Source organism: Lissotriton vulgaris, chromosome 6, assembly GCF_964263255.1.
Source record: "Lissotriton vulgaris chromosome 6, aLisVul1.2, whole genome shotgun sequence".
Taxonomy (NCBI): Eukaryota; Metazoa; Chordata; class Amphibia; order Caudata; family Salamandridae; genus Lissotriton; species Lissotriton vulgaris.
In genome coordinates, this window is record NC_141694.1 from 1,502,747,204 (window position 1) to 1,502,766,885 (window position 19,682).

At 45.6% G+C, this 19,682-nt stretch overlaps 1 protein-coding gene across 1 annotated transcript; it reads left to right on the top strand.

The window, feature by feature from the left end:
• Positions 1–378: 378 nt before the first annotated feature.
• On the top strand, positions 379–16,028 carry LOC147709065 (uncharacterized). Its single transcript, XM_086925841.1, has 3 exons — positions 379–708; positions 14,334–14,463; positions 15,580–16,028. The coding sequence occupies exons 1-3, from the start codon at positions 379–381 to the stop codon at positions 16,026–16,028; spliced, it is 909 nt and encodes a 302-aa protein (XP_086781967.1).
• Positions 16,029–19,682: the final 3,654 nt, after the last annotated feature.

The following is a 19,682-nucleotide window of genomic DNA, read 5'->3' on the forward strand; positions in this document are numbered from 1 at the left end:
ATGCAGGATCCCCTGTTTGGGGATGCGCTTAACATTAGAACTCTGTGACTCTCATTCCCTGAATTCAAGGTGTCTATATCTGCACTGTGACTACATAGTAGATCCCCTTGAGCAAAGTCTGGTACTCAGAGTTTTCTGATCATAGTAATCAACACAACAAAGCAAGCACAATAGGGAAACAAAACACCAAGCATACCGAACTATCATTTCGTAAATAAAAGGCTCAGACGCAAAATGGAAAGTGAAACTTAAACAGATACTGAGCATGATCATAGGGAGGAATCAGAGGGCACAAATGAAGAACTACAAACTCTCCTGCCGGAAGTCAAATCCAACCTCAGAACAACAGACAACAGGCTTGATATTCTCACATCCCAAATGGACCAAGTTAAAAAGCAGGCAGACTCTCATGAACTGCGCCTTGATCAGCTGGAAGACCGCTTTTCAGACTCAAGTGAGTTCCAAGTCGAATCTAAAGAACAATTGTTCAACATGGAAAAAATCCTAAATGTAATAAGGGCCAAAAATGAGCATCTCGAAGCTAGATCCTGCAGGAACAATCTTAGGATCACTGCAATTCCGGAGGCCACTGCAATGGGCATGATGGAAACATTTGTGGAGGAGTTCCTAAGGGAGATATTAGGCTTAGAACTGTCTGAGATGTTTATTGTCGAGCGAGCTCATCGATCACTAGGTCCCAGACCACAGGTGGGGGTGAAGCCCAAACCAATTCTTGCGAGACTACTAAATTACCACAACACAATCCTACAAGTCGCTAGGGAAAGGGCAACATCCCTCACAAGGGCAACAATACCTCGTTTTACCCGAATTTCACTCTTGGGGTGCAGCCAGCGCGACGTGATTTCATACCTGACAAGCGCATTCTGCAGCAAGCTGGCATCCCCAAAGCCCTTCAATATCCTGCTAAATTGAAAGTAACTCACAAAAGCAATGTCCATTTTTTCACTGATGTTAAATAAGCTTTAAAGTTTTCCAAACACATTAAAGGCCAAAGAAAATCTTCTGCACCTGCCTTGCGGGATCCCACTGACGCCAGATTAAGCGAGAATGACTAAACTCAACCTCAGCAATTGGCCTGGCTTTGGCAGTTCATGCATGGACAATGGTAATTCGAACATGTTGACTGTAGCTCAGTGCTGATTATTCCTAGCGGTCCCTCATAACACTGTATACTGGACAAGATTTGAGAATTCCTCTTGTCTCTCCCCTTAACACTCGGCCAACCTGCTTCATGGCTGGGTAGTACGCTGGTGACTTCATGCCTCCAGTGAGAGTTCCCACATTTCATTTCAAGTTACTGTTTCTGAGGTATTAGATGGTTTGTAAGCTGGAGGGGGAAGTATATGCTCAACCTGTTTGTGGGGTTGGTGTGGGATGGGGTGGGGTGGGGATACTGGGGTTAAAGTTGTTGTTCAAGGGAGAATGAAACCACAGCATCATTTCATCATTTAGCTGCGCAAATAGATACCATTGTACACTGCAGTTCTTTGCCCTTCAACATCTCACACAGGTACAACAGCGAAGGCCTAAAGCAGGCCTGTGGTCCCTGAGAATGTGGGTATGAACAGAACGCACACAACACACAAATGACAACAAAGAATTACTTAACCTGGAACATTAGAGGCCTATATGAGTATACGAAAACACAACTTATCCAACCCTACCTGATGAGGCATAAAATAGATCTGTTTCCTTCAGTAAACACTTTTATGAAGCACATCTGCCAACAAACTATATCACAAACTCTGGGGCAACACTTACACATCGGTGCACTCAAACTACACTAGAGGCATTGCCATAATTATACATCGGGGTCTGGACTCTGGAATGGAGCACAACACAATCCCAGCTTGACCAGAAAGGGTGTTTCATAAACTTGGAGGCTTTAATGGGCAATACGAAAGTCGTCATGGCGGCAATACATGGTCCTAACACAGATGAACATGAATTCTTCAACAATATATCAGGTTGCGATACAATTCGATGGGGGAGGGGACTTCAATGCCATAGTAGATGACTCTATGGACCGTAAGGGAGCATGCTGTAAGCTCCATCACAATGCCAGTGCTACCTTGAACACTGTCATGTGGGATTACGTGCTAATGGACATCTGGAGGTAGTGGAATCCTGGAGTAGCTGAGGGCGCATCCATCATGACCAAATACAACTCCTGGTCCCAACTTGATTTCTGGTTGGTGTCCAGGGAGGTAGCTAAATGGACAGTAGATATAAAACATTTACCCAGAACGTTATCTGACCATGCCCCCTGCCTTCTGCGTTTTCTGATCCCCTCGACATTATGCTGGGCATACAGCTGGAGGCTCTCACTCAGGGATTTGCTGGACACTGTGTTCTGGGAAGAACATAGAGGAGTCATAATTGATTACTTCACAATAAATGAGGGATGGGTTTCCTCCCCAGCCTCATTAGGGATGACTTCAAACCAGACACACCGGAGTCCTGAAGGCTATTAGGCAGTTGCTTAAGAAACTGGAATCTCAAATACATGACACAGAGTCGAAATATTACCATACAAGTGACCCTGTAGACCTAACATCACTTAGGGAGAAGATCTTAGCAAAATGAAGAGGACACACAAAGAGAGGTCAAGTTTCTTGGGAAATATACTCTAGCTAGACGTTATGGGGAAGGGGATAGACCAGGTAAAACCCTTGCTTCCATTTTTAGACCACCTCGCAGCACGGCCTATATCAAGGAGCTTATAGATGAGAACCAAAGACCTGTGAGATGACCACCTCACATTCTTTTACTCTTGGCTCTACAAATCCACCCTGCCTGACATGTCTGAGGAAATACAGACATGTTTAGATTGCCTAGGCAGGGCTCATAGATCATAGATCAATGACAGAATATCGACAGTCAAAATATCGACTTACCAAAATATCATGAAAAATATAGAATGCCAGAATATCGACTTCCTATCTACAAACAGGTAAGTACAAAAATATCGACTCCAAAATATCGATAGGAAAAAATATAGACAGTCAAAATATCGAATTTTTTAAATATCATGTAAGTACTATAGTACTAAATATAATTAATTTAAACATACTTAAAATACTTAAATAAACTTAAAACTAATAAATAATTAATGTAACTTAAAAAAATATATATTAATTTTAAAACATATATATATATATATATATATATATATACATATATATATATATATATATATATATATATATATATATATATATATATATAGATATAGATATATATATATATATATAGATATATATATATCAAGCGGCAATTTTCGACCCAACAGCAGCACGACAGCTTTGAAAATTGGCTCAGCGCGCTGGGCACGGAGCCCACCAGAGGGTTTGAAATAATTGCCACAATAATTGAAACAATGCAGCACCCACCGGAGGGTTTAAGCATCAGACGCACTACGAATACCGGCATGCAACCCACCAGAGGGAGAACACATGACCTACTAAATGCCGAAATGGGCGGAAGGTGATGAATACGTGCAGTGGTGTGGTTTGTAAGCTGCTGACTTTCAAGGTAAAACGCACGTGAAGAAGGAGCAGGAGGCTCCGAAACCGGTCGGCGTAAGAAAGACTGTGCCCTTCAAACTGAGTATCCTCCTAATAAAAGTTCAGTGCAACAAGCTGCCATGGTGTGCGTTCCAATTCCGTTTGAGAACTTTGTTGATCTTTTATCGCGGTCCCAAAACCGCGGGGAACTGCACCGCCATCAAACTATGGATGAGACTGCGTGGGCGGCAATTTTTGACCTGACAGCAGCACGACAGCTTTGAAAATTGGCTCAGCGCGCTGGGCACGGAGCCCACCAGAGGGTTTGAAATAATTGCCACAATAATTGAAACAATGCAGCACCCACCGTAGGGTTTAAACATCAGACGCACTACGAATACCGGCATGCAACCCACCAGAGGGAGAACAGATGACCTACTAAATGCCGAAATGGGCGGAAGGTGATGAATACGTGCAGTGGTGTGGTTTGTAAGCTGCTGACTTTCAAGGTAAAACGCCTGTGAAGAAGGAGCAGGAGGCTCCGAAACCGGTCGGCGTAAGAAAGACTGTGCCCTTCAAACTGAGCATCCTCCTAATAATCAATCAATCAATCAGGAGTTTGTTGGAGCCCAACTACTCACCCGTAAGGGTCTCCAGGCTCTGGGGGTGGTGGGGGTGCAGGCTCCATTCCATCAAGGAGGGGGTTTGTCGAAGAGCCAGGTTTTGAGGTTTCTTGCGAAGATGGGGAGCGATGTTGTCTGTCTGAGGTGGAGCGGAAGGGCGTTCCATGCTTTGACCGCAAGGAAGGAGAAGGAGCGGCCTCCTGATCTGGTCTTTCTGGTGCGGGGGACCTCGGCGTAGGAGAGCTGGGCTGATCGTAGGGTCCTTTGGGGTGCGTGGAATTTGAGCCGGCTGTTCAGGTATGCTGGTCCTGTGCCGTGGAGGGCCTTGTGTGCGTGGGTGAGCATCTTAAAAGTTCAGTGCAACAAGCTGCCGTGGTGTGCGTTCCAATTCCTTTTGGGAACTTCTGCCCTCTATCCCACTTTTGTGCCCTTCTGCCCTCAGCCCCACTTAGAATGGCGCTGGGAAGCTGCCAGCGCCATTCTAAAATAGCTACAAGTAGCTTCAACAGGAACCACTAATAGATAAAGAAAAGCAGGTGCTCGAGTTGAAGGTCAAATTAAGTTACACAATCATTAATCACCCCAAGTTTGGGGTGATTAATGATTGTGTAACTGAATTTGAGCAGCCCCTGCTTTACTTTATCTATTAGAGCTTCCTGTTGAAGCTGACTTTTGTAACTATTTTAGAATGGCTCTGGCAGCTTTCCGGCGCCATTCTAAAAGAGTTACAAAAATCAGCTTGAGTTTTTGACCAAATCCGTTCCGCTCACGGATTTTGCGGGAAATTCGCGAATCTCGCGGATTGCGAATTTACCGAAAATCCGCAAAATCCGCGAGCGGAACAGATTTTTCACCCATGCTTAGTAAAAATTACTATTCCCATTCCAGAGAGCACAACAGTAGGGAAAGCGTTGGATAGCGTAAGGTTAAAACTTACTATTCCAACTCCAGTGAGCGCAACAGTAGCGAAAGCGTTGGATAGCGTAGGGGTAAAAATTACTATTCCCACTCCAGTGAGTGCAACAGCAGGTAAAGCGTTGAATAGCGTAGGGGTAAAAATTACTATTCAAACTCCAGAGAGTGCAACAGTAGGGCAAGCGTCGGATAGTGAGAGGGTAGAATTACTATTACCACTCCACAGAGAGCAACAGTAGGGAAAGCGTTGGATAGCGTAGGGGTAAACATTACTATTCCCACTCCAGAGAGCGCAACAGTAGGGAAAGCATTGGATAGCGTAGGGGTAAAAATAACTATTCCCACTCCAGAGAGTGCATCAGTAGAGAAAGGGTTGGATAGCGTAGGGGTAAAAATTACTTACAATTAAATGACTTCCCAAGCTATTCCCCTATAAACACACAACCCACTACAGAAAATAATGTAATAAAAGTAACATATTCATCAATTAATCAATTACAATAAATTACAAATTATATTTTAATTAATTATCAATTAATAATTAATTAACAAATAATTCTAAATAAATCACAATAAATAAAATAACATATTTAATTAATTATAATTAAATTACTTCCCACCCTATTCCCCTATAAACCAACAACCCGCTACGGAAAATAAATTACAAAAATGAACATAGTTATCAATTAATCAATTAAAATTAATTACCACTTATATTTTAATTAATTACCAATTAATAATTAATTAACAATTAATTCTAAATAAATACCAATAAATAAAATAACATATTTAATTAATTATAATTAAATTACTTCCCACCCTATTCCCCTATAAACCCACAACCCGCTACGGAAAATAAATTACTAAAATTTACATATTTATCAATTAATCAATTAAAATTAATTACCAATTATATTTTAATTAATTACCAATTAATAATGAATTAACAATTAATTTTAAATAAATACTAATAAATAAAATAACATATTTAATTAATAATAATTACATTACTTCCCACCCTTTTCCCCTATAAACCAACAACCCACTACAGAAAATAAATTACTAAAATTAACATATTTATCAATTAATCAATTAAAATTATTTACCAATTATATTTTATTTAATTACCAATTAATAATTCATTAACAATTAATTCTAAATAAATACAAATAAATAAAATAACATATTTAATTAATTATAATTAAATTACTTCCCACCCTATTCCCCTATAAACCCACAACCCGCTACAGAATTATATTACACAAAAATTAAAAATTAATATTAACTTACCTTAAAATTGATATTTTTGTTGTCTATATTATGTCTAGTCGATATTATGTCCATTCTATATTTTTGATTCAATATTATGTCCATTTTATTCGATATTAAAATTTTCTAGTCGATATTTTGGTAGTTTATATTAGGTCTAGTCGATATTATGTCTATTCTATATTTTTTTACTTGATATTATGTCTAGTCGATAATTAAAACTCGATATTTTGACTTTACCATAGAGCATACCTAGATGAGCCCTTCACTACATAAGATATCCTTCAGGTCATAAATAGTCTGCCCAAAGACAAGGCTACTGAACTGGATGGCCTGACAGCTTATTTTTATAAATGTTATACGCCACTTCTTGTTTCTCATTTGCTGATGGTTTTCCAGGATTCGCTGAAGATGGGTAGGCTACCCCCCTCAATGAATGAGGCAGTTATATTAACACTGCTAAAACCAGGGAAGGCCCTAAACCAAAGGAACTCCTACTGCCCACTGTCATTAATCAACATTAATAATAAAATCTAGGCCAAATTGCTTTCCAGCAGACTTCAGCCACACTTACCTCTCATTGCCAGACACAAGCAATTCGATTTTATACCTGACAGATCAAGTGCACACATCCTCCAAACCTTTTTTGCAGTACTTCACTATCTAGACTCCCCAATCACCAGCTCTTGCAGCCCTCTCTGACACCAGAAAGGCTTTGACTCTAGAGAGTGGCCATACTTATTCGCTGTTCTGACAAGGTTGGGAATTAGCCCATTATTTATACAACAGATAAGGCTGCTCTATTCGGAACCCACAGCTCCACTTCGAGTATATGGCTTGCTATCAACCACATTCTCTATTACCCCGGAACTAGACAGGGATGCCCTTTATCTCCTCTCCTTTTTGTCGTGGCAATGGAGCCATTCGCGGCTCATCTCTGACGAGATCACACGGCTAGAGGTTTGGGGTTTGCATCCTGAGGACTCATTGTCTCGTTATACGAAGATGGCATTACGCTATCTGTTAATGACCTTAGGGCGAACTTACTTCCTGTCCTTCAGGAAATCGCTAAATTCAGAGGTCTATGTGGCATACATATAAACTAGGTTAAATCAACTTTCTTTCCTCTAAGTAATTGGAACTAAACCTTTTCAAGTTCAAGTTCAAAATTACTTTGTTCAGATGAGACTGTATCCATAAAAGCACAATCACATTACAACAAATTAAAAAAATGCACAGCTTCATTTTCAGAATAAAACAATTTCAAAAACATTACTAAACCTTTTGAACTAGACAAGTGGGTGGGTGGCCGGGTCAAATATTTAGGAATCTGACTGAGTAGCAACATACAGGAGCAGTGGAGCATGAACTATAGGCGCACTATCACTTGGCTGGAAGGTAAGACAAAATCCTGGTCCAAACTCCCACTGTCTCTAGCTGGAAGAATAGCGATAGCCAAAATGATCGTCCTCCCGAAATTTTTGTATATTTTTATTAACCTTCCCCTTCCACTCACTCAAGCCTTTTTTAAAAACACTGTGCTCATTGATGATTTCACTTATATGGGCAGGCCAGGATCACAAGCTCCGTTCCTACATTACTGACTATATCTGCCCCATTTCAGACCCAAACAGCAATTGAAGGGGACATAACGGCCCCTAAACCCCTCATTGTAGCTGTATATCAACCATACCATAAGCCTAAAAATGTCATTGATACAATTGAAACACTACAATGGACTTGGGACGGGCTACGGGGCAGATCTGGTGCCAAGGTGCTCTTCGTCCCCCCAATTCCTCTGGCTAATAATCCACAAATGCCTCCATTAGCTGTCCATGGCAATGTGACTAGGGCTAGAAGACTAGGCATTGACACATACGCTTACCTGTATCTTGGTAATACTTTTATCGCTCCTCCACATCTGGATGGGGAACCCCCACTAGGTTATTCAGATTTACTACTACATTACCGTATTCGCGCCACCTGCGGTCAAATACATAACACTTTCCCCAACCCCCGCCTCCCTTATCAGCTCTTGACCTTTTCCTAACTACCCATCATGGCGCAAGTCAATTACGCGATTGTATTCCTCTATGCAAATGCAATATCCAGTGACTGAGTCTAAGGCAAGGGCAGGGTGGAACACTGAACTGCATTCACCTATCACAAATGAGCAATGGCAATTCTGTTGTGAACAATTAGAGCTGCTGTCCCCCAATTATAAACTTCGGTTAATTCACTTTAAATTTCTCAATCGATATTTTAGGACGCCCTTTCAACTACACCACATGGGCATCCACCCAGACACTAACTGCTGGAGATGCCAAGCCAAACACACATCCTTCTTACATTTGGCATGGAGATGTCCCACTATAGCAACCTATTGGACGGACGAATTGTTATGTTATGTTATGTTAAATTTAATTTCTATAGTGCACGGCTACTCCAACGGAGTGTCCCGGCGCTTTATATTGGCAGCTCATAAAAAGAAAACATAGCAGATGAAGACATTCAGAAGAGCAAGATAACATAACTAGAGGGTAAAAAGCCAAGTTTTTAAGCCTTTCCTAAAAGACAGCAGATTAGAGGTACTGAGTAAGGCCAGTGGCAGAGTTTTCCAGAGCTGGGGCGCCCTCACACTAAAGGAGCGCCCCCAATACGGGCCTTCCTAACTCTAGGGACCACCGCAAGAGACAGAGAATCAGATTGCAGAGCTCTGGTAGGGCGATAGAAAACAAGCCTGCGTTGGAGATATTTTTCTCCCAAACCGAAGAGCGCTTTATGGGCCAGGGTCAGTGCCTTAAAAACTATCCGCTGCCGGATAGGCAGCCAGTGGAGTGACTGTAAAAGGCCGGAAACTCTGGCTCATCTGCGGAGGCCAAAGATGGCACGCGCCGCAGAATTCTGCACGACCTGTAGTCGCTGCACAAGATAATCCGGGAGACCCAAATAAAGAACGTTGGCATAATCCAATCTGGAGCCAATCAGAGCTTGCACCGTGATCTTCCTATGCTCTTCAGTGAGCAGAGGGAGAAACTTCCGTAGCATCCTTAGAATGCCAAAACATGTGCCCATGAGGCCGAGGATCTGAGATCTCATCGTCAGACTGTTGTTGATCTTAACTCCCAGGTTTTTTGCCACCTGGGATGCCTGAGCTGGAGGAAACATATCAGTCGGCTACCATGCCTGCCAATCAGGGTCTGAGGTACAGCCAAAGAACAGCACCTCCGACTTGTCAGAGTTACATTTAAGGCTGTTCTGCTGAAACCGGTTGAAAACCGCCCGAGACAATCCCGGATGCTCTCTCCATCGAAGTCCCCACCTTTCCTACACGTGAAGAGAAGCTGGGTGTCATCGGCGTAGGAAACGATCTGGGCCCCAAAGGACTCCGCCAGTGCCGCAAACGGGGTCATAAAGATGTTAAAAAGAGTCGGGCTCAACACAGAACCCTGCGGAACTCCGACTCCCAGTGGCGGCATCTCAGCGGGGCTAGGGGGACCCAGACCATTTGTCGGCGGCCAGCTAAGAAAGATATAAACCAGCTGAACACCAACCCCCTCAGACCGATGTTATAGAGTCTGGCGAGGGGCCCCTCATGGGGGACGGTGTCAAAGGCCACCGACAGATCAAGCATGACAAGCATGGCTTTGCCTCCAGAGTCCAGAACCTCCTTAATGGCCTCAGACTTCAACACGTTCCGCAAAATCCTGGAGATACAGTAAGAGCCCACACCCTTACTACGGTTGTTGGGATACAATAAGGAAGTTCCAGTGGGGACCCACAGGCTGCTTGCTATGTTGCTGCTGCTGGTGATGCGGTGGGTAGCCATTTGTTAGGCCAGTCCTAGTACTCCCTCGGTTAAAGCTTGAATACTCAACATCACCTATTGTCAGGAACAGCTGTCCACCTTTTGGGAAATGATGCCTATAGATTCTAGACCCAAGAATATATATGGGGCCCCTTCCGGACCTGGTTGAGTTCTTATAATCTTGATGTGCCATGCTCATCCGCGCCGCCTGGACAGCGGATGTGTGAATAGCTGGGTGAAGGAAAGTAGGATCTGCTTTTATGATTACCCCCACTTTTTTCCTGATGCTAAGCTGTTATTGACTAGGCTGATTGTGATCCTGGAAATCAGGGCTCCAGTCTATCTGCTTTCTCCCTTAAAATGTTGTGGTTAGTACTTAGGTACATCCCAGATTGGATACTGGGGTACACTTATCAGTCCCTATTTTATGGTACTAAGGTACCCAGGGCAGAGGTCCCCCATGGGCTGTAACATTCATTATGCCACCTGTGGAAGACAATTCAAAATAGAACTACAGGTCTGACATTGCAGCCTGTGGAAGCTGGTGATGGCACCACTACTAAAGATATAGGTTTCCTCTATCTAGGATCACTACACTTAAAACCTATGTCACCTCTCTAGCAGGTAGGCATGGGCGGATTTTGCGGATTCGCAATCCGCAAATTTGCGGATTTGCGAATTTGCGGATTGTGAAAATCCGCAAAATCCGTGAATTCTCGCTGATTTTTTTTTGTGTTCGCACGCGTTTCTGCAAGTTTGCGAGGGTTTCGTACAATTTCGCAAATTGCGAACTTACTTGTCGGGTCGCCAGTTTTGCGAACTTGTTGTTTCTACGTGCCCAGCCTGTTTGCAAGCCTTTCTTCATCACTGCCACCCTCTGTCACCACTGGCACTCTCTTTGTTCACCCATGCCACCCTCTGGCTCACCCATGTCACCCTCTGTGTCATCACAGCATCCTCTGTCAACACTGGCACTCTGGTTCACCCATGCCACCCTCTGGCTGGCACACCCATGCCACCCTTGGTGTCATCACAGCACCCTCTGGTTGACCAGTGAGTGTACATTATTTAGGCAAAGCAAAGCACACCTGCTAAGTTCTTTAAGTTTTGCAAAATTAAATTACAACAACACCTGCCCTGCCCCAACTGACATTAATAAAGGCTGGCACCTGCTTGTCTGCTCCCTTTACTTTGTGTTGCAATGTAAATTTTTTTAACAGGATCTTTGTTGGCAATGGCATATTTGTAACTATTCTGTGACTTAAGTTTTGCAAAATTAAATTAGAACAACACCTGCCCTGCCCGAGCTGACATTAATGAAGGCTGGCACCTGTTTGTCTGCTCCCTTTACTTTGTGTTGCAATGTAAAAAATTTTTAACAGGATCTTTGTTGGCAATGGCATACTTGTAACTATTCTGTGACTGTCAGAGCAGGGTCACACAATAGTTGCAAGTAGGCAACCGAATTCTGGAGGGCCCCTTCAGGAAGCACTACAGGGAATGGTTACAAATGATGAGGTTGAACTTTTGCACCTGCTCATTGCTTTTGCTTTGGCAAAAATCATTTTTCTGTAATTTCGCGCTATTCGCGAGGCGCGGCGTCGTGCGAAATCGACCGTGGAAGCAGCGAACTCGTGCGAACTACCCCAAGGTCGAGTATGGGCGCCGCCATTTTGTTTGCGTGACGTATTTTCGTTTCCGCCCGCTATGTGTAATCTCGCGGAATGAGCGCCTTGCGAATACAAGTTTGCACGAGTTTGCGAGAGAAATCGCGTGCGAACTTACTTACACGCACGTGAACGGGCCGCCATCTTGTTTTTCATTCATTCCTATGTGTCTGGGCATGGTGTTTCTATCCTCTCTATATCTCTGCCATCCTTTGCTTGTTTTAATATTTTTTGAATCTATTTAAATTATTATCTATCCCTCTAGTTTTCTAGCTATATATTTTTGTGTTTTAGGCAACTTTTGTTCACTTTTAACTACTTTTTAAAACTTTTATTTTCTTCTTCCCTAGTCTTATTCTTTTTCATTTTTTCTCCTTGTTGCTACCACCTGCCCAGACCATGATGAAGCCAGCTGTCAAGCTGCCCAAGACGGGCCCGCAGCCCGTGCCCGGCTCCCGTGTGGCCGTTTGAGGGCGGAAATGGTGGTGCCCAGGGACATCTTCAGCCCTGAGGAGGTGGGCGCACTGGTCTACTATGTACAGCGCCGCCTCCCCAGGACCATCGCGGCAGGCGGCAGGATCGCTGCTGGCTACAACAACCGCCAGGAGCGACGGAAGCGGTGGGAGCAGGTGTGCCGGGCCCTGTTTGACATCTCGGGGGTCCAGCGCACCTACAACCAGGTGACCCACCGCTGGACGGATATCCTGGACAGGGAGCGCGACCTGCTGGGAGTGGAGGTCCCCGGGCTTGGTGAGTAGTAGTAGCAATTTTTTCATCACTCACTACTCTGTTTTTTCTCCTGCTCTGTGTGTTATATTGCAAATGTGTGTTTTAACTTTTTTACAAAGAGCAATAATGCTGCTGATTACATTGATAGTAGAGGTAAATTAATATTTCAAAATCTTCTGTGCATTTCAGGTGCACTGCTCTCCTTCTCTGTGGCGGTGCCACTGCTTATTTGTTTTCTATTTTGTGTTCATTTAATTGGGCTGAGTAATGTATGAGTGTACTTTACAGAACTGCGTAATGCTAGACACAAAGGGGCAGATTTACAAGCCCCTTGCGCCACGTTTACGCTGCCTTACCTGATGCAACAGTGACGTAAACGTGGCGCATCCCTGTGAGTCATGTACAACGTGATGCATCTAGGGAGATGCGCCACATTAAGGCCTGGGCCTGTGCCACAATGGGTGCATTCCCACGCAGGTGGGGGGGGGGGGGGGGGGGGTGCGGTCAGGCAGCTGTGCGCCTCGCAAAAGTGCCTGCGTGAAATCTACAAGATTTAACGCAGGCACTTCCGCGACGCTGCTACGTCAATTCTTTATGCCTGCTTGCTTGAAGCAGGCGTAAGGACTGATGCGGTATGTTGAGTATTGGGCAACCCTGAGCATTGCTAGAGTTGCATCGCGCCTGCGACGCGACTCTAGAGATGCGCCCCTCTTTCGTCACGAGATGCGTCACGCATCTGCCTACCCTTCCGCCAGGGTGTGCCGCATTGTAATTGCGGCGCATCTGCCGTGACGCAAGGTTAGTTTTGCGTTACGCATTTGTTCTGGCGCACCTCTGGATGTGTGCAGCCCAGAACTCGTAAGTATGCCCCTAAGTGTCAGATTTGCAATTACCTGCGCATCCCTGCAAAGTGTGCGGCACGCCAGCACCACCCATGGTGCACCGTATTTACAATGTGGCACACCATGGTCCCAAAACGTCACCGAAGCATTACGCATCGGTGCCGTAAAGGCGGCTCATTGATGGAGTTGCGTCGCAACGATGGCGCAGCTCAAGCAATGCTGCGTCAAGCCGTACGTCTGCTTCATGCAGGTGCAGGGTTTGAGTGACGCATCATTGTCCTAAATGACTGATTGAAATGTTATATATTCCCCATAGCTACTTTTAGCATGCGTTCCTGCGCAGGAACGCCCTCCCTTGCGCTGGAACGCTCCCTTATGGCGCAGGGCTTTAGAATGGGATGCATCTCCCATATGCGTCACGTTGTTAATATACGCCACAACATGGCGCCTCTCTTGTTGTGGCGCTGCGTCACAAAAGTGACGCAAGAACGGAGCAAATGAGCTGCAAGGGGCTTGTAAATCTGCCCCTAGAGTAGAGGCTCAGGTGCAGTCCTTCCTTTGTAGCCCTCTTTTTGGCTGAAATAGTTGGTTCTTGTTCTTTCTAAATGTTTGATTTGGTTGACAAGGACATCGACAAGCAGCAATCATCAATGTTTTCTGTTCTTTCTTTCATGTTGTACGTCAGGTCCCCCCAGGGGCAAGCGGACGGAAGTGGAACAGGAGGATGCCTTGGCTCCAAAGGAGGATGCAGGCCAGGGCGGCGAGAAAATTAAGCAAGCATTCATCAATTGTGACAAAAAAGTGCAGCAAGACAACAGCCTTCCCTGGAAGGAGGGACATTTTTAATTTAGAGTAGACAGTCAATTACTTTTTCTGTTGTTTTCACATTTCTTCATTCCTAGACCAAATACTAGTGAGTGGTGTAATCTAACATTCTTAAATCTACTTTGTAGGTGGAACATCTGGTGGCCAGCTCGGATGTGGTGGTGGTGGTCGACTCCGCGGACAACTCTGGGGAGGAGGCGGCGCAAGTGGCCGAAGCAGATACTGTGAGGAAGCAGACAGTGGTGGTGGCGGGTAGAGGTAAGCTAATAATGCCAGAAAAAAACAATTCTAAATCAGGAGGATGTGGTTATAGAGCATGGGTCCCCACAAACTTTCTCTCGGGGCCAAATTGACAGTGTGGTTTGTGGCCAAGGGCCGCACCGATGGGGGCAGGGTCAGTGGGGGAGGGGGGTGGATCTAGAGCAACAAAAAAAACTATGACCACTGAGCCACCAGATCTGGCATACACACATCTTTCTTTCTCTCTCTCTCTGTCTCTCTCCCTCCCTCTCTCTCTGTCTCCCTCCCTCTCTCTCTGTCTCCCTCCCTCTCTCTGTTTCCCTCTCTCTCTCTCTCTGTCTCCCTCTTTCTGTCTCCCTGTGTCTCCCTCTACCTCGCTGTCTCTCTCTCTCTGTCTCCCTCCATCTCCCTCCCTCTGTCTCCCTCTGGCTCCCTCCCTCTCTCTCTCTCCTTCTGTCTCCCTCTCCGTCTTCCTCTCTATCTGTCCCTGTCTCTGCCCCTATCTGTCAGTCTGTCCCTGTTGCTATCTGTCCCTGTTTCCCTCCATCTGTCTCTGTCTGTGTCTCTCTGTCTGTCTCTGTCTCCCTCCCTCCCTCTCTCTCTCTGTCTCCCTCCCTCTCTGCCCATCTCCCTCTCTTGCTCTCTCTTCCCTTCTCTCTCTCTCCCTCTGTCTCACTCGCTCTGTCCGTCTCCCTCTCTCTCTGTCTCCCTACGTCTCCGTCTCTCTGTCTCCCTCTGTCTCTGTCTCTCTGTCTCCCTCTCTGTCTCCCTCCCTCTGTCACCCTCAGTCTCAATCCCTCTCTCTCTCTCCCTCTGTCTCCCTCTCCATCTCCCTCTCTATCTCTCTGTCCCTGTCTCTGCCTCTGTCTGTCTGTCGGTCTGTCGGTCCCAGCCTGTTGTAATTACCATATTGTCACTGGGCCAGCACTGGATGGACCTGCGATCCAGGGGGGGGGGCAAGCGCCCCCCCCTTGCCCCTCCCTGCGGACGCCCATGATACTGGCCTCAATAGTTTTGTACTGCGCTGGCTAGTTGCTAGTTGTACTGTGACACAACTTTCTGCTGAATCATTTTGTGTTAATCATATTCTTAAAGAGCATTGGTTACAGATTATGTCTTTCTTTCTTCATATAGTTGCTCGTACAAAAACATCCAAACCATCCCAGAGTATGCAGGCTCTACTGGCCCGGCAACAGAGGCTGGATGCCACTGTTGCCGAATATCATCGGCTGGTGGAACTGGAGTGGGAGGACACGCAGTCCAGTACATCTTCTGGGACACCGGCATCCTCCTCCGCGCCCCCACGTTCTGCCGGTCAGCACAGTGCTCCGGCGGTACGGAGCAGGGCTGGCAGACGCCACCGCCGAGCAGCAAAGGCTGCCCCTCACAGTACTGTCAAGGCTCGCTTGCGCCGGGCAACCCACAGAGTGTCTGACCTGGAGGCGGAGGTCCGCAAGTTGAAGGGAAAACAAAGTTTGTTGGAGGGCCTCCGCTTAGACCACGCCATCCTCCGGGAGCAGTACGATGCCCTGGCCCTAAGGCATGATGCCCTGGTGGCCAAAGTCCACAGCATGCATCCCTAGAGTGTCCCTTGCCCCTTTTTTTATAGACTTTTGGGGGGTGGGAATTGGGAGTTGGGGTTTTTGGGGACTTTTGAAGGACTATTTATTTGTTGGGGTTAGGGAGGGTCTTGCAGGAGATTATTTTGGTATGAAGTGCTGGTTCATCTTTATCATGGTGAGCCGCTCCACATTTGCGAGCAAGAGGTGGGACCTTTTGGAAGTCACAATGCCACCAGCAGAACTAAAAACACGTTCTGAAGACACGCTTGCGAGTGGGCAAGACAAGTAATTGATAGCCAGGTTGGTGAGCTCTTGCCATATGTTTCTTTTCCCATGCCAATACGCCAATGGGTCCTCAGTAATATTGACCGCTGTTGAGTCATCCAGATAGGCCTGCACCATTGAAACAATGTTCTCCCGGATTCCTGTACTTTGCACTTCTGTGTCCTTTCTCGGACAAGGAAACCCTAGCTGACTTAGCCAATCCTCTTCAGACATATCGCCTGGGCCTGGTACAGATGATACGGTTGCTGGTGTGGTTAACGGCTCAGAGGAAAAGTCACTCACTTCTGCCACAGGCACAGATGCAGGAGTGCTTTTTTGGGACGCCTGATGGCCTGCTGATTCACTAGTAGTACTGTCTTCTCCTACAGTTTCCTTCCGCTCTCTTTTAAAACGAATGGCTGACTGAGCTAGCCAACCTTTGTACTCTGTAACATCTGATGTTTCAAAAGGAATTAATACTTTGCCAAACAATGGCTTTTTGTAACGTGGATCCAGAATAGTAGCACAAATGTAGTGTGGTTGTTTCTTGATATTTACAAGCCGTTCATTGCTAACTAGGCGTTGTAATAATCTCTGCGCCAACTCATATGCTTCATTCGTTCCAGCATCCTTTAATTTTGAAGGCACCGCCCTGACTTGGTGCTCGAGCTTCAGCAGCAATGGGATAGCTTTTCCCAAATTACAGTCCTCCCTGCTGACTTCGTGAAGACCTCAAAAGGACGAAGCATGTCTGTCAGGCTTTTAACTAGCTGCCATTGCTCCACCGCTAGCATCATTTCTGTCGTAGCACCACCCAGGTAGTAGACTACTGGAAACAGCTCATGCAGACGCTCAAGCATGTAGAAGGTTGAGTTCCAACGTGTTGCCACCTCCTGGATAAGTGTGCTCTGATATCATTCATTATGCCCAGGGGGCCCAGAATCAGTCTGTTTGCGGATTTTGAGGGTCTTTCGCCACGTTCGCGTCGTGAAGCAACAATCTCGCACTCACGAAATTGCAAAAATTGCAATTCTGCACCAGAAAGGGTTGGGATGATTCAGGGGACCCTTCCTTAAGGTACTTAACACCTTCCATGCTCATGACGAGCTCAACTCGTCATGAGGCACACTGCTCGTGTGCTCATGATGAGCTGAGCTCGTCATGACCACACCCGTTTCTATTGACCTTCAGCACAGCGGACAAATATCTCAAGCAGTCAAGGTGTTAAGGGCTTACCTGTGGGCGTGTCCCTAGATTCTTCAATTCACACACCACTTCTTCTACCGTCTGGGCACTCTGGAAATCGCTGGACTTCATTTGGACTCGCCTTCATCTCCCTTCCAGTATGCTGTATCATCTGTGCCTGTGCACCATACAGGAACCTTTCAAGGCCTTTGGGCATCAAAAACACCTGAAGGAATCTACCTTGAAGTGAAGGAGTCATTTCCCTGCATTTACAGGCGCAGCAACTAAGCTGACCGGTCTGCTGATCCTGAGCTCCTCTGAGCTCCGAAAGGTTCTGCAACACAGGGGGTAGTTCTCCAAAGCTCTCGAGGCCTGCCCTGCCATCTTACCACATTTGAGGCCAGTATCCCTCGTGGGAGCTGCAGGAACCAAACCCCTGCGCACTGCATCAACTTACAGTTGCAAAGGCTTGTTGGCTTCCTTCCACCAAGATCTCTGGTCTCCAAGTAGCCCCAACTTCAAGCACCTCCAATGACCAAAGTCTTTGTCTACATCACATCGTTTGCACCGTGGCCTCATCTTTTGGTGAGCTGCTCAAGGTCCTCTTGCGACTCCAGTGCCTCCGGCCTGTGGGTCCACTTGAGGGCCATATTTGCTTCTTTTGGGCTCCCCTGATTGGTCAGGGCCTGCCTTGACTCTTCTGCTTGTGGTACGTCCCCTGGACCTTGCTGGTCCCGATATTGCACCTTCTTCGACTTCTGCATTTATTGCGTTTGCAAAGGCTTGTTGGTGCTCCTCCTGGACACCGACCCCTCAGCACTCGACATCCGACATGGAAAAGCTTGTGCACAGCTCCTGGTATTCCTCAGCATCATCCGGTCCTCACAGCTGCAGAGTCAAGGTCATCGTCAACTCTTCTGCAATTCCAGACATTTGTGGTCATGCGTCTTCCATATCTCCTAGTCACTCCTGAGTGACATAGACTCAGTCTCCTCTGCTTGCACGTACCTATAAACTAGAAACCACCTTCAGATTCCACAGGCCACTTTCTCCTTCAGCAGCGGCACTTTCCTACAGTCCTCCATTGGGTTCAATGGTGGTTTCCGACACCACTTCATACCTATGCACCTGGCTTCCCTGATGTAGGTAACGTGGGCACAGGGCATCCACTGGTTGGGTGGATCTCCAACCTTCTGTCTTCCACAGGGTTTCTTCCGGGTCCATTGGGAAGGGTCCTTAATCTTTAACACCTTGGCTGCTAAGGGGTTTTCCCGCTGGGTGCTTGATTCCCAGATTTACCATTGTTCATGACAAGGTCAACTCGTCATTAGCACAGGGCAGGTAAAACCCATGACGAGTTGACCTTGTCATGAATATGAAAGTGGTTAAAATTCCAACTGCGACTTACATGTTGATTTGTACAGAGCACGCAGTTGTGTTCCCACACTGCAATGCTCTCCCTGGGGTTCCTAGTCACTCACCTTGGGTGGTTCCTTGGGTCCCCAGCACTTCTACGTCCTCTCGACATTGTCTTGACCCGAGTCATGGTTCTTATACCACTTTCTTAATTATATCGTTTGGTCCCCTCCTAGGGTCCACTGTGCATTCCATGCTATTTACTTGATTTCTTTGCAAAATATTGTGTGCATTGTGCATACCTCCAGGTAGGAGATATTTGTATGTGTTAGAGAGTATTCTATAATAAATACGTATTTTTATAAATACCACGTGTGGTTCTTTTTCACTTAATCTATACATATAATATTGTAGATGTGAAATGTGTTAAGTACCTGTGGCCTAATCGGTTTATCATGGATCTACATTTATAGAAAATCGCCTTATTATGGAAAGAGATACAGCTCTTCTCCCTGTATATTATTTGTTGTTATTTTTTTATCTCTTTCGGTTGCATTGTTGGCAACTAGACATACTATGCTCTAATACTTCTCAACGGGCTTGTGTATAGGATATTTCTAAATGCCAATAAAGGAATAAAAAATAAAAAAGACGATTAAAGACCAGAATTCTCATGTAGGTTGCACTGCTGTGATTTTTATGAGGATTTCATTCTAATGAAGTGTCTCCATATTTACAAATGCCGTGGTTTTTATGAGGATTTCATTTGAATGAACTGTCTCCATAATTACAAGGACTGAATTGCTGGTGCAGTTTTGAACTTACATTTCCCAAGCATGACAATTGTAACACGTATTGGCAAAGCCAGTA

Bases quoted from the DNA above. Each gene is read 5' to 3' on its own strand.
- LOC147709065 (XM_086925841.1), top strand. From the start codon at position 379: ATGGACCAAGTTAAAAAGCAGGCAGACTCTCATGAACTGCGCCTTGAT. The intron at 709-14,333 runs GTGGGGGTGAAG...TCTACTTTGTAG, and splicing joins CACTAGGTCCCAGACCACAG to GTGGAACATCTGGTGGCCAG. The intron at 14,464-15,579 runs GTAAGCTAATAA...TTCTTCATATAG, and splicing joins AGTGGTGGTGGCGGGTAGAG to TTGCTCGTACAAAAACATCC.